The sequence below is a fragment of the Ichthyophthirius multifiliis genome (assembly GCF_000220395.1).
Source record: "Ichthyophthirius multifiliis unplaced genomic scaffold scaff_1120509249415, whole genome shotgun sequence".
Classification (NCBI taxonomy): Eukaryota; Ciliophora; class Oligohymenophorea; order Hymenostomatida; genus Ichthyophthirius; species Ichthyophthirius multifiliis.
The window spans coordinates 50,919-74,913 of record NW_004087735.1 but is presented as its reverse complement, the minus strand read 5'-3'; the positions used below and the strand labels follow the sequence as shown (position 1 = coordinate 74,913).

General features: G+C 17.4%; 6 protein-coding genes across 6 annotated transcripts, besides 30 other annotated features; 4 read left to right on the top strand and 2 right to left on the bottom strand. All coding sequences in view use genetic code 6, as the record gives it.

Annotated features, from left to right (window-relative positions):
* Window positions 1-97: 97 nt before the first annotated feature.
* Window positions 98-4,717, bottom strand: IMG5_002460 (nephronophthisis 4, putative; the record flags this gene model as incomplete). The annotated part of the gene is made up of 7 exons (XM_004040030.1): window positions 98-341; window positions 637-670; window positions 1,710-1,781; window positions 1,830-2,499; window positions 2,540-3,462; window positions 3,509-4,104; window positions 4,300-4,717. 7 exons carry the CDS (start codon window positions 4,715-4,717, stop codon window positions 262-264), a joined length of 2,793 nt encoding a protein of 930 aa, XP_004040078.1. The 3' UTR covers window positions 98-261.
* Window positions 408-470: a microsatellite.
* Window positions 1,584-1,663: a microsatellite.
* Window positions 1,612-1,647: a microsatellite.
* Window positions 1,612-1,663: a microsatellite.
* Window positions 4,455-4,537: a microsatellite.
* Window positions 4,455-4,583: a microsatellite.
* Window positions 4,458-4,583: a microsatellite.
* Window positions 4,500-4,575: a microsatellite.
* Window positions 4,718-5,579: 862 nt separating the features above from the next.
* Window positions 5,580-5,632: a microsatellite.
* Window positions 5,582-5,619: a microsatellite.
* A 1,920-nt stretch (window positions 5,633-7,552) lies between the features above and the next one.
* IMG5_002450 (nudix hydrolase, putative) lies at window positions 7,553-8,095 on the bottom strand (the record flags this gene model as incomplete). The annotated part of the gene is made up of 1 exon (XM_004040029.1): window positions 7,553-8,095. The coding sequence occupies one exon, from the start codon at window positions 8,093-8,095 to the stop codon at window positions 7,553-7,555; it is 543 nt and encodes a 180-aa protein (XP_004040077.1).
* Window positions 8,096-8,815: 720 nt separating this feature from the next.
* Window positions 8,816-8,854: a microsatellite.
* A 28-nt stretch (window positions 8,855-8,882) lies between these two features.
* On the top strand, window positions 8,883-12,683 carry IMG5_002440 (vacuolar sorting protein, putative; the record flags this gene model as incomplete). The annotated part of the gene is made up of 10 exons (XM_004040028.1): window positions 8,883-8,915; window positions 8,965-9,316; window positions 9,365-9,516; window positions 9,571-9,984; window positions 10,034-10,507; window positions 10,552-10,711; window positions 10,755-12,043; window positions 12,107-12,230; window positions 12,275-12,399; window positions 12,452-12,683. The coding sequence occupies 10 exons, from the start codon at window positions 8,883-8,885 to the stop codon at window positions 12,566-12,568; spliced, it is 3,240 nt and encodes a 1,079-aa protein (XP_004040076.1). The 3' UTR covers window positions 12,569-12,683.
* Window positions 12,684-12,739: 56 nt separating this feature from the next.
* Window positions 12,740-12,806: a microsatellite.
* Window positions 12,807-13,002: 196 nt separating this feature from the next.
* Window positions 13,003-13,034: a microsatellite.
* IMG5_002430 (hypothetical protein) lies at window positions 13,013-15,195 on the top strand. Its single transcript, XM_004040027.1, has 9 exons — window positions 13,013-13,079; window positions 13,119-13,286; window positions 13,334-13,433; window positions 13,482-13,523; window positions 13,568-13,649; window positions 13,690-13,777; window positions 13,838-14,090; window positions 14,136-14,204; window positions 14,261-15,195. Exons 1-9 carry the CDS (start codon window positions 13,053-13,055, stop codon window positions 14,908-14,910), a joined length of 1,479 nt encoding a protein of 492 aa, XP_004040075.1. The 5' UTR covers window positions 13,013-13,052; the 3' UTR covers window positions 14,911-15,195.
* Window positions 15,196-15,230: 35 nt separating this feature from the next.
* Window positions 15,231-15,285: a microsatellite.
* Window positions 15,286-15,301: 16 nt separating this feature from the next.
* Window positions 15,302-15,333: a microsatellite.
* Window positions 15,305-15,357: a microsatellite.
* Window positions 15,358-17,758: 2,401 nt separating this feature from the next.
* Window positions 17,759-17,835: a microsatellite.
* A 2-nt stretch (window positions 17,836-17,837) lies between these two features.
* Window positions 17,838-17,872: a microsatellite.
* Window positions 17,871-18,314, top strand: IMG5_002420 (protein BUD31, putative; the record flags this gene model as incomplete). Its single annotated transcript, XM_004040026.1, has 1 exon — window positions 17,871-18,314. One exon carries the CDS (start codon window positions 17,871-17,873, stop codon window positions 18,312-18,314), a length of 444 nt encoding a protein of 147 aa, XP_004040074.1.
* Window positions 18,315-18,552: 238 nt separating this feature from the next.
* Window positions 18,553-18,603: a microsatellite.
* Window positions 18,557-18,610: a microsatellite.
* Window positions 18,596-18,659: a microsatellite.
* Window positions 18,604-18,646: a microsatellite.
* Window positions 18,606-18,662: a microsatellite.
* Window positions 18,663-19,627: 965 nt separating this feature from the next.
* Window positions 19,628-19,687: a microsatellite.
* An 8-nt stretch (window positions 19,688-19,695) lies between these two features.
* Window positions 19,696-19,736: a microsatellite.
* Window positions 19,703-19,736: a microsatellite.
* Window positions 19,737-19,885: 149 nt separating this feature from the next.
* Window positions 19,886-19,928: a microsatellite.
* Window positions 19,929-20,187: 259 nt separating this feature from the next.
* Window positions 20,188-20,219: a microsatellite.
* Window positions 20,220-20,897: 678 nt separating this feature from the next.
* Window positions 20,898-23,231, top strand: IMG5_002410 (hypothetical protein; the record flags this gene model as incomplete). The annotated part of the gene is made up of 5 exons (XM_004040025.1): window positions 20,898-21,049; window positions 21,158-21,695; window positions 21,924-22,302; window positions 22,476-22,510; window positions 23,058-23,231. 5 exons carry the CDS (start codon window positions 20,898-20,900, stop codon window positions 23,229-23,231), a joined length of 1,278 nt encoding a protein of 425 aa, XP_004040073.1.
* Window positions 21,078-21,138: a microsatellite.
* Window positions 21,078-21,143: a microsatellite.
* Window positions 23,232-23,995: the final 764 nt, after the last annotated feature.

The following is a 23,995-nucleotide window of genomic DNA, read 5'->3' as shown; positions in this document are numbered from 1 at the left end:
TTAATTTACTAGAAATTTTTGATAAATATCGATATTTTTTTTTTTTAAGCTAATATATGAAGTTACCAAAAAAACTCTAAATCTTTATTTTATTACTTAAAGAAGAGTTTTTTTCATATATTAACATATACATAAATTAAATTTACATTTTTAATTGTTAATTTGATATTTTTCTTTTTATTTCTCTAGAGATTTTATGCGTTAATTATAATTTTTTAATCTAATTTTAATACGAGCTTCTTCTTTTTAAGTTAATAATTTTCAATCGAGTTTCTTTTCTGAAAAATTTTTTAGATAAGGAATTAAATATATGACTATGTTTTGTTAAATTTTAATAAAAACTCACTTGGTATTATATTTTAAAAAAAATCAATTCGTTTTTAACTTCAATATATAAAATAACATAAAAATATCCATTGTTTTAATAAATATCCATTGTTTTAATAAATATCCATTGTTTTAATAAATATATATTTTCTTATTATAAATCATCAAAATAACTAATAATTAAATTATTAATTATAATTTAATTACAAAAAAAAAAAAAAATTTAATTAATTTTTATATTTTATATTAATATTTCTTTAAAATTTTTATACATTTTCATAAAATAAATTTATAGTATTATAAGTATACGTATGGAAAATAAGGCAATTGTTAATGTAAATTCCTATTTTAAACAAATTTTATCATTAAAATATAATAAATGTTTGAAAAAATGTATTAAAAATTTATTAAATTAATTAAAATAATCTATTTTTGAAACATAAGAAAAGCATATAGATTTTTTTGAAAAAAATAGAAATATTATTAAAATGTATATTGTAATAAAAAAATAATTAATTTATTTCTTAATTAATGATTAAATAAAATCCAGTTATTTATTTTAAGTTTCAATATTTATATATTTTAATTTATTTTATATAATCATTTATTTATATAAATTAATATTTTTGCTAAGTTTATTGATTTTATTTTTTTAAATAATAATTAATTATTTTAATTTAATATTTACATTAAATAATATAAATAAATGTTAAATTTTTATACATATACTTAATTATATGTTTGTTTTTGTTATTTTATATTTATCAAAGATTTTTATTCAAATTCTTATTTCATTTGTTTTTTTAAAATTAAATCCGTTTTTATTTTTGTTACATATTGTAATTTATTAATCATCAATACAAGAAACAGTAGTTGAATTTAGATAACTATTTTAGACTTCTTTAATTTAAATAAAAGCACTTAACAATTTTTCCTTAGTATTCCTAAAATTAAAGCCAGATTTTTTGATATTTTAAGTTAAAATATCTTCATTGTATAATCTTTATTAATTAGAATTATAAATCTAGTCATTTATAAAACAAGATTAATGAGTTTAATCTTAAATTAAATAACAATGCTTTTATAAAATACTATTTAGGATAACATTAGAATTTCTAAAATTGAACTATTTAATTTTATTATATTAATGATCCATATTTTTAAATTAAAAAATGTAATTTTTAAAAAAAAAACTATAAAAAATAATTAAAATCTATATAAATAATTAATATAAATATTTAAAAAAAAAATTATAAATAAATATATATTTATGAATAATATATGTATATAAATATATAATTATATAAATATATAATATATTTATTAATAAATATATCTAATCATTACAAAAACTTTGATTTTTATATATAATTTATTATAACATGTATTGTTTCAAATACAATTTCTTCAAAATCAGATACAAAAATTAAAACATCTTTTGTTTTTACTTTATCCTATTTTTATTTTAATTTATTAATATATTTTTATTATATAAATTATACTTTGTTTTCCATAAGTTAAACTTATATTTATTCTGTAAAATTAGCCTATATAAATTATTAGGTATTAATTACATTAAGAACAGTTGGATCTGATGAAATAAAAATGAAATTAAGTGATTTTTTATGTTAATTCATATAATCAAAAAATAAAATTTAATTATTATTTAATTCATTTTTAAAAAGTTATATAGACTAAGTTATCTCAGGAAGCTAAGTATCTATTTTAACAATCCAAGAATAAATTAGTTGATTACTTTTTTCATCTACAGCATTAATTTTGACTCTTTAAGTATTATTTCTCATACTTTTAATAGTAACATCAATTAAATTATTCCTTCCAGGTTATAAATAAAACTACTTATCGAAAGGAAAAGGAAACCATAATATATCTGAATGAGAAGAATATAATTTAATAGTTCTAGGAATATCACCTTGAATTTAAATTTTAATATTTGTACTTTATGCCATAACAACATTAACATTAAATCCATCAATCGAATGTAATTCAATTTAAAAAGTACCTAATAATTGTTCTCTATATACAGAAGAATATAAATATACAAAAAACTTTTTTATATGTCCGATTTCTCCCATTTTTGTAAAAAATAAAATTTAACGCGAATTAACCCATTATGCTTCTACATCTGGGTTAGTTATATGTATTTCTAGACTAAATTTTTATAAAAAATATTTAAATAAAAAAATAATACTTTTTTTCAGGCGGTGGGTATGCTAAGAATAAAGGAGGTAAAGTTAATTATATAGGAGTTTAATACTTTTCATAAAATCTAAATACATGGTTAGGGGAAGGACCATCTTAAGTAATATTAAGTTTGAATCCTCCCTGTACAATATTATTTTAAAGTGAAAAATAAACATTAATTAATTTTTGACCATTTTCTTCATTTTAATCACTATAAGAAAGAAATTTGAATAAAAAAACAACTTCTTCTTAACTCTAAAGTATAATAGTATTATTATGAATTATGTCGAATTCTTAAGGAGGTTTAACTTAATACAATTGAGTAAAGTATCTCCATTCTTATGGATCCGAAATCAAAGAAAATTAATTTTTTTATTTAAATTAACTTTCAATAGTTATTTAAAAGCATTAAGATTCCTCAAAACAATTTTAAAAAGTGAACGGAATAATTTATAAATTCCCTTATTAAACTTTCAAGTTTTTTTCTTCTTATAAAAATTAAGAAATTATACCTTAAATAAATTATGGCTTTTTCTTTTATTTGAACTCATTTATTTAAGAAATCCTATAAGAATTCACCTAAAAATAATTATCATCTTAATTTTTCCTATTTAAAGATGCATTTTTAAAATGCTTTACTCTTTCTAACTTTTGAAAATTTTCATCGTTTAAATTTATATTTTCGGGCTTTTTTAGTTAATTTTAGGGCAAAGAAATCGAATTTGTGGAAACCACTTTTATTTTGTTTCCTCTTTTTTTATTTTGGATTGTTTTAATATCTTTAATATTATTTTTTTGTAAATCTTTTATATTTTGTAATTAATTTTCTAATGTATATTCACTATTTTCCTTTTCTTTACAAATATTATCAATTTGTATTTACAATTCACCTTTTAATCCCATAAAAGACTCATCTATTACATCTAAATCCTACATAAAATATAATATAAATATATTTTTTAATTTAATTGTTTACTATAAGTATATTTTTTCTTTTTTATTTATTTCTCAAAATATCTCTTAAAGCAAATTTACAAGTCCCATATAAAAAATGAGAATCTGCATCCCACACATCTATAATAAGTGATTTTTCTGCACAATAAAAGGCAAATTCTTAATAAATATTTTATTAATTATTTTTATTCTGTTATTAAATTTCGAATTAAAACTAAACTTTCTGTTCCATTTCTAATACTTATTCATAAACTTTCTTGATAAAAAATAAAGGTTTTTTATTTGAAATTATTTATTTTATTTAGTCTTGATCATTAGCTTATTAATAAGTAAACATATATGTCACATATAAAGGAAAATTGAAAAATTTTGTAGTTAAATAAAAGTTTTTCGGTAAACTTTAATAAGACTTAGCCTTAAATGAAATTATGTTAAAACTTATCAGTGTATGCTTCATATCTTCATTAGTAATTTCTATTTATGCATTTTATTCTACTACGTCATCTAAAAGCCCGAACAAGTTATTGTTTATAAGTTATACGATTTCTTCTTCTGTATATTCCATTTTTTCGTATTAGGGTTATGAAAAAAAAACTCTAAAAGGATCATCATAGGTTACTTTGAGGAATTGATTTTAAGTAGAAAAATCTACAAGAGTTTTTGAAAATCCAGATTTTTTAATTTTTTCTTCTTTTTTTTATTTTTCTAAGATTATTTTTTGCTTTAGTTCATTAAGTTCAGATTTCGTATCAAAATATTAAGTTTAGGCAAGTCTTTTTGGATATTGTTAGGTATAGCTATTTTAATTTAAACTTTATCTTTGAAATTCTTATTATTAAGTTTAATAAAATGTTTGGTCTGTTTTTTAAAGATTTAAATTTTATTAGTAGTATTATTGCTGTTTATTTAAATCTTAATTAAATATATTGCTTTAATTTTAAGGATAATATGGATAGTTTTGTTATAAATATTATTAATTTTATTATTTATATATAATTTATTCTTATTAATACTATTATTAATATGTATTTTATTATTATTAATATATATTTTATTATTATAAATTGTTGTTATTTTATTAATATTATTAATTATTAAAGCTATTTTAATTTTCATTATTAAATTTCGATTATTAAAATTGATTTTAGACCTATAAATTTTATTATTAAAACTCATTTTATTTATTTTTATTTATATAATAATTTTGCTTATTATCTTATTTAACATTCATAAACTAATTTTTCTAAATGTTCTAAAATTAACTAAAATTCCCTTTTTGTTAAACATTCAATTATTACTAATCTATTTAATTAATTTCATCTTATTTAACTTTAAATTGACATTGCACTTAAATTTTAAAAGCATCTTATTTCGGTAAAGTAACTAAAATATTTCCATCAATATTTTTCCCTCCTCCACACACCATAACCTCCTTAACGTTAAACTCATCTTTATCGAGTCTATTAAAAATACTGATAGGTACCCAAGCTAATATTTTACTTGAAATTTATTTAATTTAAGTCAAATACTCAATATCATACTCTAACTACAATATAATCGCACTCAACTCATGGTTAAAAACATTATCAATTTGCTACATTCCTTCATACATTAAACAGACTTCATTATTTTCATTTTTTAATCCTTTTTTTGATTCTTTTAATATAATTTTATTTTAAATTCCTCCTGTATTTACATAATGCAAGCCATTATGAAAAGCACATACTAGTCTTTTTTCCTTAAAATATACAGTATTTTCGTGCTCACTGTAAATTTATAAAAATTTTTAAATTTACCTTGTCAACTGCCTTTCTAATTAATCAGAAAAAGTAATTTTAGCAAAAGATAAATAAATTTTATATGTATTAAGTTATTAAAAATATGTATTTTATAAATTATTTTCATTAAATATTGGATTTACGATTTCTAAAATACCAGGAATTGTATCTTCAGAAGATATTAATATACTTTCAGGAAACAAATGGTAAACATCGTTTAATTATGAACATTAATTTAATGAAAATGCAAATCTTATGGATGAAGGAATATTTTATGTTTCTTTTTATTTACTTATAAATTATCTTAAAGTTTCTTTTTTTTTTATTAAAAATTTTTTTATTAATATATTTTTTTTTTTACAATTTTTCAAAATTGTATATTATTTAGTTTTTGAAAAATCTTAAATATTTATTTCTCCAATTCCTAAAGAAGAAAAATTATATATAGTATCAAATTAACCTATTTCGAGAATATATACCTCAAAAAATAATCCTACACTTAAATTTCTTTCAAATTAATTATAATAATATAAAGAAAAAGGTTATTAAAAATCAAATATATATCCGCTTTGGGTAAGAATTAAATTGTAAGGCTTTGTCTATATTGTTCTTCCGAAAAATTATTTTAATTGCCGGGAATAAAATTAAAATGAAAATTTTAATTTTATATATTTTGTATTTTTATTCTTTATTTTTTATATAAACTTTATTTTTTTAATTTTTACTTTAACTTAATATTAAAGCCCATCTACTTAAATTAATTAAAATCTTGAAAACACTGGCACTTTGTTTGGATTAGACATTTTTAATTATTTTGCGGATATTTATTTTATAGAATTTTTAAATTTATACCATTTTCTAATATTTCCTGTATCATCTTATGTATTGTCCTATTTTTGTATTTAGTATTTATAAAAAACATAAATTATTTAAAAACTGAATTAATAATATTAGGTTATTAGCGCGCATTTTTTTGTTAATTTAATGGTTATTACATTAAAATAAAGTTATTTTAAAATTTTAAAAAATATTTTATTTAAAATAAAATAATATAATTTTTAACAATATTTTTTTTTTTTTTAAATAAGTTTTTTACTAAAAACTATATATAATTTATATTTTTAAAAAATTTATTAATAAAATTCTGACAAATAATCGCATTAAATATACTCTTAATATAATATAAATAGAGAAAAATATATGATTTTTTAGAATAATTTAATAATTAATACTAAATTACAATAAATTTTGGTTATTAAAGTTATAATGCAATCAATTGTTATATTAATAAACGAAAGAATAATTAATAATTTTTTGTAGATTAAAATAATTAATAATTTTTTATGAGTAAAATATTGATTCAGAAGATAATATGGATATTAACATGAAAAAATACTTAAATAAAATAAAGAATTAAATTAGAGATTGGTTAATGGAAGCAATTAAATTAAAAATAATTAAATAAAAAAATGAAAAAATATAGATTTATAAATAAAAAATCAATAAAAAATATTAGATTAAATTTGATGAAGTAAAATTTTAGACATAGAAATTATAATAATGATAATAATAATAACAATTAAAGAATTAATTATTAAAAAATAAAATCATTTGTGCTTATTTATATTTAATTTTTTTCTAAATGTATTAAATTTAGAAAAAGAAAATAAGAACTTTTTTTAAAAAAAAATATATTATTATAATATTAACTTAATAATAATAAGATTTTTCAGAATAAAATATACTTTATAAGTATAATTAAATTTTTGAAAAACAATTAATATAAATTCATAAAGAAAACCAAAGTATATAAGTTTTATTAAATTAATAAAATAAAAACATCCTTTTTGAAAATAAGATTTCTTAAGATAATTAATATATATACTTACTTCTGATAAAAATTGACAATTAATAATTAATTTAAAAATACATAATTAAATAAAGAATAAAGTTACAAAAAATATGAAATAATTATTAGAGAGAAATCTCATTTTTATTAAATTAAAATAATAAAACTATATAAATTAAAGTAATTTTATTAAGTCTTAAAAACTGTAATAAAAAAAGAAAAAATATCGCTTATGCTAAACAAAAATTAATTGAAATAATATTAATATATGTATAATAATAACTATATTTACATAAAAATAATTATATGAAAGACTGGTTTAAAAATATTTAGGATTTTTAAAAAACATATTTTATAAATTTAATTATTTCTTGTATAAAAAAAATATATATTTATTTTTCTTAAAATCTATTATTATTATTATTTAAAAGTTTAAACATCAAATATTTTTTATTAGATTTTCATATTCTTTAAAGTTTTATGTAAAAATTTCAAATGCTCTTAAACCATCTGGTGCAAATTATGATTTGTTTTTGATAATTTCGGTAATTTCTTAAAAACTCATTTCTTTAGCTTCATCAACTTCTTCTTTTTAAAGTGTTAATTATTAATCAGTTTTAGCATAAAATACTTTACACCAAACAGGCGCTGATAAAGGTACATCATCCTAATAAAAAGTAAATAAAGGTACCATTTTTTCATTTACCCCTGCCTCTTCTAAAAGCTCTCTTTGTGCATTTTATTCATAAGTTTCATTATATTAAATTACTCCTCCAAATGCTAAATCCCATAAACCTGGGCACCATTTTTTTAGTTACGATCTTTTTGATATGTATAATTTTTAATTTTTTCTGTTTTCTAAAAATATAAGAGTAGTTCTATGAATTAATAATTTATCTCTCATTTCTTGCCTTGTAGCTGCCCTTATGGGATTGTTTTATCTGTCTACAATTTATATAATTTCCTAAGCTTCTGAAATCATTTTTTTTAATTATTTAGTTTATATTGAAAAATTGTAAAATATCATATAATTACTAAATATAAAATTATTAATATTTGATATTTATATATATTTTGTACAAAAAAAACATAAATTAATAATTTTCATATTTTCATTTTTTCGTAAATTTTCTTTTAATCTAAAATATAATTTCTATATATTTTATTTTAACAATTTTTAATTTCAGATTCACTAACCAAATTATAGCAATTTATATTTTTTTCATTATATTATTCCTATAAATTAAAAAAAAAATTAAAATAATTTGTTTTTTAATTATTTTTTTTTAACTTAAACTTTTTCTAATTATTCAAGCGTTTTTTTAAAAAAAATATCAACATTTTCAGATTATTTTTAATGAATTTTTAAACAACTTTCAATATTTTAAATATAACTTTAGTTTTATTCATTTTATTTCCGTTCTATTGAATAACAATCAGCATACTTTTATGTAATATCAGTCTTTATAAAAAAAAGTAATTTATTATAAAATTATAAAAAATCTTTTTAAAATACATCTTCCTTGATTAAATTTCTATATATCAAAAGCCTCATAACTAAATTTTAATATTCCTAATTTTTATGTATATCTCCACTTAAAGTAACATATAAAGGTTTAAATAATGAACTCATATATATTAATATAATTTATTTATTAAATCTATTTTATTAAATTAAGATTTATTAAAATATATATTCAATAATATTTTTTATTTAAAATAATTATTATTTTAAAATATTATTGTATATTTATTTTATTTTTAAAGAGATGGCTTTAAATAATAACCCTTTTGACTAATTAGTAAAAAAATATCCATTAATTTAATTCTAAAATAAAAAAAATATTAAAGCAAGAAGACAACGAAAATTGCGGATTTTAAAATAAAATTTATGAAAATGAAGATTTATTTGAATTAAAAGCATTTGATTTGAAAAAATTTCCCGACGAAAAAATAAAAATATTCAAATCTTCTTCAAAATAAATAATAGTCGTCACAATTACAAATAGAATATTTCGTTGGCGTTATGAATTAGATGACGAATTCATAGAATACGAAATTCCCGAAAAAAAAGATGAAGGAAACATAATATCAACAATCGCAGGTGTAGCAAATTTAGCCAAAGATATAGGAAAAAAAATGCTTTTTATGAATACAAATAAAAAAAATACATACATAGAATAATTTTTTTTAGATGTAAAAGGTATTAAATAATGTCTTTTTTTTTTTAAAAAAAAATATGTAAATATAGGATATCATTGTATATTTTGTTCTGATCAAGGACTTAATTTTTATTTTGGATATAACTAATAAAAGATTAAAGTTTTAAAAAACATTAAAGGAGATGAGTTTACTATTAGAAGTGCAGCTTTCGATGAAACATGTACCGAAACAAATACAAAAGTAAAAATTCTATATTTAAAAAAAAAAAAAAATTAATTTATTTATTTGAAAAAGAACATGCTTTTAGGAACAACAGACGGAGTATTATACATTTATAAAATTGAATATTAAAAAAACACAAATGAATTAATTGAATCTAATCCAGATAGAATTTTATAAATTCCGGAAAATCGACCAATTTTATAAATTGTATACTTTTTAGTTTAAATATAATAATAAAAATAATAAACTAAAACCGGATTAGTTGTTTTATCAACTAGTTAATCTTTGTATACTTTTACAGGGACTTCAGATCTATCTTTACTATTGAGTAAATATAAGTAGGTAGAATTAGAAAAATTAGAAAAAGTGACTTTTAATCCTTCTGAAAGTTCTCTTCTGGATGTTTGTTATGAAATAGATAATAAAGGAAATAGGTCTCCTTAAAGCATTATTTGGACTAACGGATATAGATTAAATTATTATATTGTATTTAAAAATATATATTTTATAATATATTTAAATAAAAATTTAATAGATTCCTAAAAACTAAAATTAGTTCAATGAAAAATTTTTAAGCTAACCATCATATTATAGATATGCAAAATAAACTGATTAAACAGAATAGGAAAAATAATTAAAAGTAGAATAAATGCCTATTGATATTTGTTTAACTTTATATCATTATTTTATTTTACATTAAGATTCTTTAACCATACTATCAAGAATAAATGAAAAAGTTGTTTAATATTTTGATTTAAAATCAATAGGTAAAATTTTAGGAATGAGCTTTGACATAGAAAACTAATAAATTTGGATTTATTCTAACAGAAAAATTTAAAAATTAATTATTTAAAATGAAGATAAAGTACTTTTATTAAAAATTAAAAAAAATATATTTATGTGTATATATATATTAAAAAAGGATGCTTGGAAATTATATTTAGAGAAAAAAGAATATAAATAAGCCTATGAAATTAGCTCTAAAAATAGTTTAGAAGTTACCGAATATGTAATATTTTTTATTTATTTTTTTATAAAATAAATAAATAAAAGCTTTCAGGATTATATGCAGATGAGCTTTTTGAAAAAAGAAATTATGTATTAGCTGCTTAATAATATTTTCAAACAGAAAGGAGCTTTGAATAAATAACATTAAAATTTATACAAGGATATTAAAATACTAACGAAGTAGAATTAAATGAAGGATTAGAAAGTAAAAAAAATAGTTTAATTTTAAAATATTAAATATTATAAAGCTTATTTAGAATTATGGTTGAAAAAATTAAAAAATGAAGAAAATTTAAAGGCTTAAAAATGCATATTATTAATATGGCTTATTGAAATTAAAGTCTAAAAATTAAATTATTTAGAAGCTAAATACTAAAGTAAATAAAATCAATTAAAAAAATTAAAAGAACAGGACGAATTATGGGATCGCACATATAACTAATTTCTTTAATTAAATGATAAGTTCAAAAAAACCGAAACCGAATTCAAAAAACTACTAAGTGACAATTTGAATGATTTGGAAGAAAATATTGTATATTAAATAATGTAAAGCCACGGAAGACTTAAAGATTGTTTAGAATTTGCCTAAAAAAATTCATACGAAATGATTATTTTGCATCATATAAATGAAGAATAATATGACTAAGCACTTAAATATTTATTCTAAATCAAAGAAAAACACATAAATGAGGTTTTATATAAATATTGCCATATTTTTATGAGATATAGAACAGAGTAAACTATTTAACTTCTCTAAAGGTACACAAAATATAAACCTTAGAAATTAATAGGGGGTTTAATGAGTATACATATGGAAAAAAGGGATTAAGGAATAAATTATATATAACATTTATTAAATAATGGATGTAAAGACAAGGTTATTCATAATATCTTAATTTTATTTTTGTCAGACCCTTCTAAAAAAAATAAACTTAAAGAACATCTTTATTAATAAGAGAAAATTTTATAGGAAAAAGAATAGGTCAACTTTGACTTAGAATTCGCCTTGAGATTATTCAGAACTAATAAATTGTATTCACCTTAAATATAAATTTATGGAATGATGGGTATGTATAGTGAAGCTGTAGAACTTGCTTTAAAAACTAATCATATTTAATTAGCTAAATAATATGCTGATAAACCTATTAATATAGATTGTAGGAAAAAACTCTGGCTGAATATAGCAATACATTTATTGGGAAAAGGAGGAAATAATATAGATGAAGTCATTTAGTTAACTAAAGATACGGATTTGTTAAAAATAGAAGATTTGTTGATGCATTTTAATGAAAATATTAAAATTGAAAACTTTAAAAAAGAAATTTGTGAAAGTTTACAAGAATATAACAAAGAGATTGAATAACTTTAAAGTGATATGGAAAGCTATTCAAGTAATGCAGATTAATTAAAAAATGAACTGAGAATTATTAAAAATAGATATATTGAAATTGAGTCAAATCATACATGTGAAGAATGCTTCAAAAATCTTTTTAATGAAGCTTTTTATGTTTTTCCTTGTATGCATGCCTTCCATAAAGTATATATATATATATATATATTTATATTTTAAATAAAAAAATAATTAATTGTTTTTTTTTAGGATTGTTTATTAAGTAAAGTTAAAGAAAGTTGCACAGATTAAAATAAAATTAAATAAATCGAAAAGCTTAATAAAAAAATAGAATAATTATAAGCTAAAATGAATAGAGTAGAATAAAGAAAAAGTAATAAAAATTATTTATTCATTTTTTATATTTTTTTATTTTAGGAGATTCTATTGATAGTGGTTTCTTTAATTTTGTAAATATATTTACAGGCAGACTTTCGGAAGATGATTAATAATAAGCTCCTGTAATGTCACCAGAAGAAGAAAGATAGCTAGAATAAAGCAGAGTAAAATAAAATATAAAATTAATGGATTATAAAATTTTAATATAAAAATAAGAATTAATTTGACACAATTCTAGCAAACGAATGTATTTACTGTGGTCCTAGTATAGTTGAAAGTATTTTCTAACCTTTTGAATAAGATGATGATTTAAAGGAAAGTTGGAAAATCTGATGCTGTAGTCGTTTTTTTAAATATTTATACAATATTGATTAATTAAATATTTTAAATAAAATTTATAGATTAATTAAAAAAGATTAAATATTTTTTTTATTAACTCTATTATTCCTAATATTATTATTTTCATTAAACTGTTAACTTTAAATAAACTTATTTTTATATTAATTATATTTAAAAAAAATATATTGAATTATAAATAAATATATTTATTTTATAAAAAATATTATTTATTATTAAAAGGCACTATATTTATTTATAAAATAAAAAAGAAAAATAGATAAATAAGAATAATAATATTGGTTATTTTAAAATTAATTTCTTATGTATAATATATAAATAAAAACCTATAATTAATATATTATATATAAATTATGTCTATATATTTAATTTTTTCATATTAAATTCATATAATTTTTTTTTTCTTATAGTATTAAAAAAAAAAATTATTAAAAAATAAAATAAAAAAATATCTACTTTAATGTCTGAAGTTCTAGGCGGATTACTTGTAAAATAAATAAATTTTTAAAACAAATATAAAAAATAGGGAAAATGTGCAGAAATAAAAAGAGCTGAATAATTTAAAAATATTGTTCAAAAGCAAGAAAAATCTTAAGCTGATATATAATTCATTATAAAATACATAGATAATACATTTTAAAAAGAGCAACTTTAAAAATTAACTGGATAATTTGAATTTACTGAATATAATAATGTATTTTTTTGAAAAATATATATTTTTATTTTTACTATTTATTTAAGATTCTAGAAAAACTTGAATGCTAAACTTTAAAAGAAAATTAAAATTTATATGAAAATAGCATATCTTGTAATGATTTTGATTTACTTTTTGTAGCATACGGTATATTATATTCATTTTTTAAAATAATATGAATATTTATAAAAAAAGGTAATGTAAAAGTTGTTTATGGTCACTAAGAATAACAATTAAGTATAAAAATAAGCAAAAAATTTATAAAAAATTAAAAAAATAAGATGATTTTAAAAAATTTTAAAATGGTGAAATAATTTTATTAGATTAATAATTTACTGAGTGCATTTTAGGAAAAATTGAAGAGTAATTTAATATAATATAAAATTATATACTAATTAATTAGTATAAATAATGTTTATTTTAACTTAATTGCTTAAAATGAATGTTTAATAGCAAGAGTTAATAGAAGGTTTTTTAATGATATTTACAATGTATAATTTATTATATATTTTAATGAAAATAATTAATAATTTTTTTTTAATAAAAAAAAGAAAAGTTTAGAAAAATTCGAATAACATTTTAAAGAAAAAATAAACTCATTAAAATAAGTTTTTCCCAATTTAAAAAAATTAGACTAAGCGACATAAATGATAAAATCAAAATTTTTCTAACCATATTGTCAATAGACTTACGGAACAGTTATTTCCACTACTACTAGTGGTTCAAATGATTTATTTTTGATTGCAAAAGGAAAAATTTTAATATGGGTTCCTAAAGCTAAAATAAATAATGATTATAGCAAAGGTTTTATTATTTTTTTTACAATTTTTTTATTTATTAAAATAATAGATTTTATTATTTTGGGACAAATATCAAATAACTAAATATTTAATGAAACTAATGCATTATTTAATAAAGGTTTTTTAATATAATTTTTTTTTTAAAAAAAAATATAACAAAAAATATATTTCTAGAATGCATTTATGGAGCAATAATTGTAACTAAAAACGATGAAAATGAAATATATTAAATAAAAAAAGAAAACATAGCTTAAATATCTGAAAATTTAGATTTACTAAAGGCAAATTGTGAAATAAAAGAAAGAATGTACAAAAACCATATAAAAAGATACTAAGGCTACAAATTAGAAAAACTGGAAGAAAAATAAATAGAATTATGTCAAAAATACAAACTAGACTTTAACGAAATATTTGAAATATTCAAAAAATCATCCAAAAACAAAAAAATAGTTACACACAATATAATAAACAAGCAAGACTATAACAAAAATATGGAACAATTTAATTAAATCGTTAAAAATTCGAATTTTAAAAGTACAGAAATGTAAGGAGATAGAGAGGATATAGCATCAACAGTAACTCCTAGATTGGTCTCTAAAGGAATAAGATAAATGGATTCAGCTGCGCAAATATCTTTACTTGCTTTAAGATCTATAGGCAAAGATTTAAGAGAAGGTTTTTTATTATTAATAAATTTTTATTTTATATATATATTTTAGGTAATAGAGGAGTTAATTAAAAAGTTTCTGATGTTGATGCTAAAAAATTGTTTTAAGAATAAACAGAAATAGAAAAAAAGAATATGTAAAATGAAGGACTTTTGATAAAAAAAAATATTTAATAAATCGATTTATAAAGCAAAACAAATGATAAAAAAAGCTTATAGTAAAAATTTGGTTAAGATAATACAAGTTTACTACAAAAATTTGATATAAATATAAAATAAAACAATCAATAAAATAAAGAAACACCAAAAGTTGTAAAAATGTCAGAGTTTTCTTTAAATTAGTCAAACGGAATATAATTAAATAAAGCATTTTTAGGAATTGCTATAGAAGATATTTAAGACAAGGATAATAAGCCACAATAAAATAAAGATAAATTTTAAGAATAGAGAAAAAAGTTAATGAAATTAGGTATATGAAAAAGATGATAAAATTAAAAATAATAAAATAAAAAATTGATAAAAATATAAAAATAATGAGAAAAAAAAAAATATATATATATATATATATATATATTTATATTTAAATTTCATTTATATTTATATTAAATAAATTTTAAAGTATATATATAAGAATTAAAATTTCTGATATAAATAATATATTTTTATAAGAAAAATATATATTATATATTTTACAATATTTTTCATTTTTTTATTTATTTAGTGTTTTCTTATTTCTGATTATTTGAATTTTTATTTTTATATTAAATCTTTTGTTAAATAATTTAAATATTTTTATTATCTTCTAATGTTAAGTTTTCTTCAATATCATATTTATATATATTTTTAAATAATTTTAAGGCTAATGTATCCATGAAGTTGCTTTGCATTATTTTATTTAATTTTTACATTAATATTTTTCCTTAATTTATGCTTATCAAATTGAATACATTTTAATTTCTACATATTGTTAATAATCTAATTAAAAAAATGTCATCATCTATTCATTAATTAAATTAAAAAATATTTAAATAATATACCTATTTCTAAAATTAACTAAAAAGCATTATTATAATTATTCTTATCTATTTAATCAAGAGCTTTTTCCCATATTTCTCCTAATGATATATTATTATTTGGTTTACTTTTTATGAAAACGTTAGAAGGTATTTCGTTCTTTTTGAATATATAATAAATTATATAATTAAATTACTTTATTCATATATTTAGATACTATATCATACTAATTATCTTCAGATTTTTTTACATTACTAAACTATTAATTTTAATTGAAATACATTTTAAAATATTAAAAAATAAATCTATCTATAAATGAGTTAAAAAAATATTAGAAATTTTTAAAAAATATATTTAAATTAATAATAAAATAAAAATTTACAATTGAAAATAAAAGTACATTTAGTATTAAAAATATAAATAAAATAATTTAATAAAATATAAAAAAAAATTCATTTTTTTTTTCATTAAAATAAAAAAATGTTTTATATATAATTCTTAAAAAAAACAAAAATATTTAAGTTTCAAAACAATTTCTGTACAAAAAAATTACTATCAAACATATAAATAAACCATAAACTTTAAGACAGTATTTCCGAAAAAAACTTAAATGAAATTTTTAATTAATTTTTCGATTAATTTAATTCAATAAATTATTCAACAATTTTCAGACGTATATACCAATTATAAAAAAACTCGTATGATTAATAATTTCTTCTAAAAATAGCTCAATAAGTAGAAAAATAAATAAATTTACTGTAATTAGACATTCCCTAAAATGCACGTTGTTTAACTCAAATAATGTTTTATTTGACAAAACTTACAGGAAAAAAAACAAACGAAAATATCGAAAAATTAATAAAAAATCTTTCCTACATAGGTATTAAACAATATGAGCATATGAACGATTAAGAAAGAGCCAACTTTATATATTCCTTAGTAAAAAAGCAATAATTAGATTTATTTGATGAAAGCTTTATAAAAACAATACACAATTTGATTACAAAAGAAATCCTTGTGAAAAGTCTTTTGAGTATAATGCACAATTTAACTGAACGAAAAATAAAAAACATCGAAAAAATACTAATTAAAATAGATCAAATATTACAAAAAAAAATTTTAACTAAAACATATAAGCAAGAGATATAGCAGACATAGTATACATATATTCAAAAAGTTAATACATAAAAGAACTAAATGAATCGCCTATTTTTTAAAAAATCGAAGATTTAGGGCTGCCATATTGCGAAAATGTCCATTTTGATTCATTTTCGATTTCTACTCTTTTTAATGCAATTGGAAATTTCAAAGAAAATAAATTTTCTGATTAATTTTATCAAAAATTCGACTCCTTTTTGTAAATTCTAAAGTTTTAAAATATGAGAGAATTAGCCAATTTTTTACGAGGCTTCATTTAATTTTAAACACCTTCTTAAGGGATTTGGGATAATGTAGAAAGACAATCAATTAAATTTTGTGATAAAAATTAAAGCGATATAATGTCTTTTTCTACTATTTTGTATACTTTTGCAATTAATTAAAAGGGGCGTTCAAAGTTTTATTAAGTTTCTGAAATGTATATAATAAAAAATTTGCATAAGATCGATTGTAAAAGCTTTTCTTTTGTGTTTTTTAGCTTGAAATTCCATAATGTCAAGCTCTAGAGGGAAAATAAGGATATTTTATTTGATCATTTTATTAGTAATTTTTAAAAATTTAGGCTTAATGAAATTTCTAATGTTGTTTGTAATATAAATTAATTTGAATAAGATTTTGAGAGGTGCAAAGTTATTTATGATTTTATTATTAAATAAATGAATTAATAGTTGTTTTTGCAAAACATTAAGAAAGAAATATTAGAAAATTAATAAAATAAAGAAAATTTGGAAGCTGTTATTAAATATTTGTAAATTCATGTGATTGATGTTAATATTTAAAGAGATTTTTAGATATTACTTGATTTTTGTTTAAAAAATGATATAAAACTTGAATTAAATATACTTTGATTTTTTGTTTTAATTATACTTTGTTAATTTTTTAAATTATATATTAATTTTTTTTCTAAATTTTTTATAATTAAAAAAAATATTATTATAAAAAAAAATGCCAAGAATATAAACCTTAAAAACAAAAAAAGCGCCCAAAGGTTGGGATTTAGTTGAAGAAAAATTAATGGAATTAACAAATAAAATGAGAGATGTAGAAAACGAGCCACATGAAGGTAAAAGGAAGGTAGAAGCATTATGGCCTATTTACAGGTTGCATCATGAAAGATCAAGATATATATATGAAATGTATTATAAGAAAAGAGAAATTTCAAAAGAGTTATATGAATATTGCCTAAGAGAAAATTGGGCAGATGCAAATTTAGTTGCTAAATGGAAAAAAGCTGGATATGAAAAATTATGTTGTTTATAATGTATATAACCTAAAGATCATAATTATGGTGGAACTTGTGTTTGTAGAGTCCCTAAAGGATCTTTAGAAGAGGGTAGAATAGTACAATGTTAAGCTTGTGGATGCAGGGGATGTGCTTCTTGTGATTGAATATATGTAAATTATACATTATTATCTCATAAATTTAATTGTTTTTAAATACATAAAATATTTACTTAATCTTATTTTTAATTTATAATGAAATTTATATTAACAAATATTATGCTATTTTGACTATTTTTTTGTTTTTAATACAAATTTTATATACATTTTATTTTAAAATAAATCATTTTTATTTCATAATTTTTTAAATTAATTAAAAAAATTAATTTTATATTTAATTTATGTCTATAAAAAATATAAAATTATAAAAATATAAAAATTAAATAAATAAATATAATAAATATTTATATATTTTAAAATTTAAATATTATATAATATTTTTAAAAAATAATATTAAAAATATAATATTTTTTTAAAAATATTTATATAAAATAAATAATATATTTATTTATAAAAATTTTGACTTAACATTTCATTATTAAATTAAAAATATCTAAAATCAAATATATTATTAAAAAAATTTTAAAAATAAAAACTATATAAATAAATATATATTTACATACAAATAAAAAATTAATTTATATTTTTAAGTAACATTCTATTATTAAAAAAAAAAAAAAAAATATTATATAAAAGATTATAAATTTAATTTTTTAAAACCAAATCAATATTAATAAAATATAAAGTACATACTATTCTATTTTTATTAATTTAAATATTAAAAATATTATATAATCAAATCATTACAATTAATAAAATCATCTAAATAATATTTTATTTTTGTTTAATTTAAAAATAAAAATTACAAAATTTTAATTTAATTTAAAATAACAATATAATAAAAGTTCAACATTATTTAATAAATTAAATAAAAATTAAGATAATCTTTGTAAATATTAAATAATTTATTATTTAAAAATAAATATATATTATTTAGAATATAATTTTTATAAAAATTAATTTATACGATATACAATTAAAATCAGTATTTTGGAATAAAAAAGAAGTTTAAAAAGATAAATAAAACTATCAAAAATTAAAATTTATTAAAACATATTTATTATATAAAATGATTAAAATTACAATTAATAAATTTAATAATTTATTTTAAATGATAAATAATATACTTATATAAAAATTTAATATACAAATTAAATATAAATAATTTTATTAGATTAAAAAAAAAGAGTTAATATATATAGAGATATATTTAAAAATATTATGAATATGTATATATTTTAGTATTTAAATTAAAAAAAAATGAAATAAAAATATTAAGTATATATATTAAAAATTAAATAATGTAATTATTATAAGCAGATATATATTCAGTAATAATAAAAAGAAAACAAATAGATTTTTATAATTATATATATATAAAAATTATGATATATATATATATTTATAAAAATAATGTATAAGTCTAAGAAATATATTTTTTTTAATAATAATATATTTTTAATTAATAATTAAAAATATCTATTTATTTATAAAAAATCTACATTATAAGCAAAACATAATTTAAAAAAATTACAAATTAAACTAATGAATAATTTTAAGAATTTTATTTTTTTTAATAATATTTATATATTTGTGGTCTGCTTTTATTTCTATATAAAAAAATAATACATAAAAAAAATGAAAAAATAATCAATAAAAAATAAAGTATATGATTTAAATTTACCAATATAAAACTGGAAAGAAACATTTATCTAGTACTTACAACAATAATATTTAGAAGAATTTATATTAGACCAAGCATTATAAGACCCCATAAAATCTCGTTATTTTTATTTTTTTAGAGGTTTAATATACGAATATGCAAATGAAATAATAGAAATAAACATCGAAAAAGCCTAAGATGCTTATATGTAGGGTTTTTTATTACAAAGAGACGCTTTTTGTGCATATAAACTGGCCGAAATAAACTAATCAAAAAATAACTAATCAAAATCTTTATTTTTTTTGCTTTTTTCGGCAAGCCTTATTGATTTATAATATAGTAGTTCTTTAATAAATGCAAAAAAAGAAGCAATTAAATAACTGGAATTATATGAGGAAAAATATAATATATACAGTTTTTTATTAGAAAAATATGGCGAGGAGTATTAATTTTCATTATAAGAAAAATAAATATACGAAAAATTGTTTTTTTTCCAATATTCAAGCTCTTAGGAGTCTCAAGAATATTTTAATGAATTAATTTCATGTTTTAAAAATTAAATTTTTTATCGAAATTCTCTATAAAAATAAAATATAATTTATTTAATATATTAATTTTAAATATTAACTAAACATACATAAAACGAAAATAAAAATTTAGCATAAATAATTGAAAATGCTAAAGAATTAAATTTAGAGACTCATGATGAAGTATTAAAAGTTTTGAAAAAAGATATAAATTTTTTGATAAAAAATACATTCGATGATATTATTTTTTATAATTTTAGGCAAATATGGTTTGAATTTTTTAATTTTTATAAAAAGTTTTATGTTAAAATTCATACTAATAAAAAAGATAGTCCTATTTGGATTTAAAATTTCTATATTTGTGAACTAATCTATTCAAAAATTAAAATTATTAAAACAAATTAATTACACAACGCTTTTATTTTAAGAGTCAAAGCCGAAATGTTGGAAAAAGGATATGGGTGCACGCAAGATTATTAATAAGCTATCGATATTCTAAATGAAGAATTATAAATTTAAAAGGATTATGAATTTTATTATGGATATTCGAATTATCATATTGCGAAACTTAAAAAGATTCTTAAATAAGATGAGTAAAAAATATTAAATATTTTTTAAAGTTAAAAATATAAAAAAATATAATATATAAATAAAAATCAAAAATAATAATAATAATAAAAATATAATTTATATAAATAAAGAAAAGATTATGAATAATAATATGAAAAATCTTTATAACAATTTAACGAAAGATTTAATTCTGAATAACAAGAAATATACGGGAAACTATTTGCTTGTTACTATTTAGGTCGAATTTATTAAAAACATAAAAACGACTTATAATAAAGTGATCAAAAATATAATATTTTCCGTAAAATATATCAAGAGAACTATTTTAGATTTCGATGTACTCGAACCCTTCAATATGAGATTTTAAAATTAAAATTTATAAAAAAATAAATAAAATTATAAATATTATCTGAAAATTCTGAAAATAAAAATTCTTAAATCAACCCTATATTAAAAAATAAAAGCAATATTTCAAAAAACAGCCTTGGAGTAATATCAGCATAAAAAAAGCCTAAATAGGAAATGATCAAACAAAAATCATATATTTAAAAAGACATAAAAGAAGAAGAAGTATAAATATAAGAAAAATTAGAAGAAAATCAAAAAAATACCTATATTCGATTTAGTACATATAAATAATTACGAAACTCTAGTTTGAACGAAAATATTGTTTCCTAACACATCGAAAAATTAAAAAAATGTTATAATTTTATAATCTAGATTAACTTTTTTTACTTGATTTGCTTTATAAAGGAACCGTATTTACTACTATGGAAGGTGTTATATTGCCTGAATAATAAGAAACTACAAAAAGTTAAAATAATGCAAAAATATAAAAATTAAATTTATTTAAAAACCATATGGAATTGACTGAAAATAACAAATTAATATAATCAGGGACTCCTATAATAATTAAAAAAATAAACGTTTTTGATTAAAAAGGAATATATTAAATTCTATCTTTTGTAGAAGAACAAAAATAAAATGTTTAGGATTTCACTTAAAATAATAAATTCGAAGTTTTGTAAATTATAGGCTTTTCTTATTAAATTTTATAATAAAATAACCTCGAATTATTTTTAATTTACCCACATAAGTAGTTTAATTTATATGGAGGAATTCGAAGTGGAAAAATATTCAATATTAAAGATAAACTTAATATAAGTTTAAATTTATGTTAGCTTATCGAAAATTTTCAACAAAAAAATATTTTTGATATTAATTTAAAACCTTCCAATATTTTATTTGATGAAAAACTCAAAATATACTACGCAGGGTTTGATTTTAAAGATATCGGAAATCAAAATGAAGAAACTACAAGAGACGAAGAAAATATAGTGGAAAATTCACTTTAAATAAGCCATTTTTAATCTCCTGAATATGGTGCGAATATAGAAAGCATTATTTATATATTAGGAATGATTTTTTGTTACTTATTTTATTAAATAGATACTTCTTTAAATGTACCTTCTTAAACTAAAACAGTATTTTTTTTTTATTTGTATTTTATTTATTTTTTTAAAAGTTTTAAATTGATTATGAAATAGGATCTAATTATTATTTAGATTAAATAAGAGAACTAATTGATTTAATGGTAAAGTATAAACCTTAATAAAGAATTAGTTTATAATAAACTATAGTATATTTGTAAAGAATAATTGCCTAATTTGATGTACAAATTAACTATGGATTGTAATAAAACTTTATTTCTTATCATAGAATGATTTCCGAATACTATAAATTTTCTAATAATTTTGTTATGTGAAATATTTTGCTATATTATTAATTTCAAACAAAAATTTATATACATAAATTTATTTTAAATTACATTTATTTATTAATTCATTAAAAAATAAATAAAAATGGAATGAGTTTTTTTATTTAACAAAAAAAAGAAACAAAAAATATTTAATAGAATCATTTTTTTCATTAAATAAAATTAAAATTAATCTTTTTTAATAAAAACAAATTATATATATTTTATAAACTTGTATTATAAAAAAAAATAAAAAATAAAAATGAAAAAATTAGGATGTTTTAGAATGTCAGTATAAGACATTGAATTAAAAGCTGATGATTTGTTTAATATAGTAATATTAGGAGAAGCCAGTGTAGGAAAAACAACAATTACAATCCGTGTTAAAGAAGGTAAATTTATCAATTCATATGATCCAACATTATATGATGTTCACAAATTTAAATTGATTGTTGATAAAGTTGAAGAATAAATAGGTTTTTTTATTTAAAAGAAATAAAATTAAAATATAAAAAATAAAAGAAATTTAAGATACTGCGGGTTAAGAAATATTTTAAAATTCAGTAATTGATGAGTTCATAAGAAAAGCGAATGGTTTTGTATTTATGTATGAGATTTGTAATAGAGATTCACTTATAAATTTGGAGGAAAAATATATATCAAAAGTAAGAGCAATTAAATAAAATAAATTCCATGCAGTTCTTGTAGGAAATAAAAATGATTAAAATGATTTTAGAGAAGTAGAATTTTAACAAGGAAAAAATATTGCAGATAAATATAATATACCTTTTTATGAAGTTTCCTTAATGAATTAATCAGATATTTCTGAAATTATTTTCTAAGATTTAGTAAGGAAAATGAAACAACCTAGAAGATAGACTACTTATACATAATAAAACGAAATTTCTAAGAAGCATTGGTGTTAAAATCTTTGCAAAATTTATTGATTATTTTTCGAAAGTAATATTATTTTTTATGTTTATTTAGTTATATTAATTTTTTAATATTTTTTTTTTTTTTAATAAATAATAGTATTTTTTATATACTATTTTTATAAAAGCTAAATTAATAATATTTAGATTCAATATATATATATTAAATAATATCAGAAAATCTATTTTATTTTTAAAAAATTAAATGAAAGTTTTTCATTCAAAATAATCATTGTATTTTTGAACATTAATATTTTCAATTTTATTAATATTACTTTAAT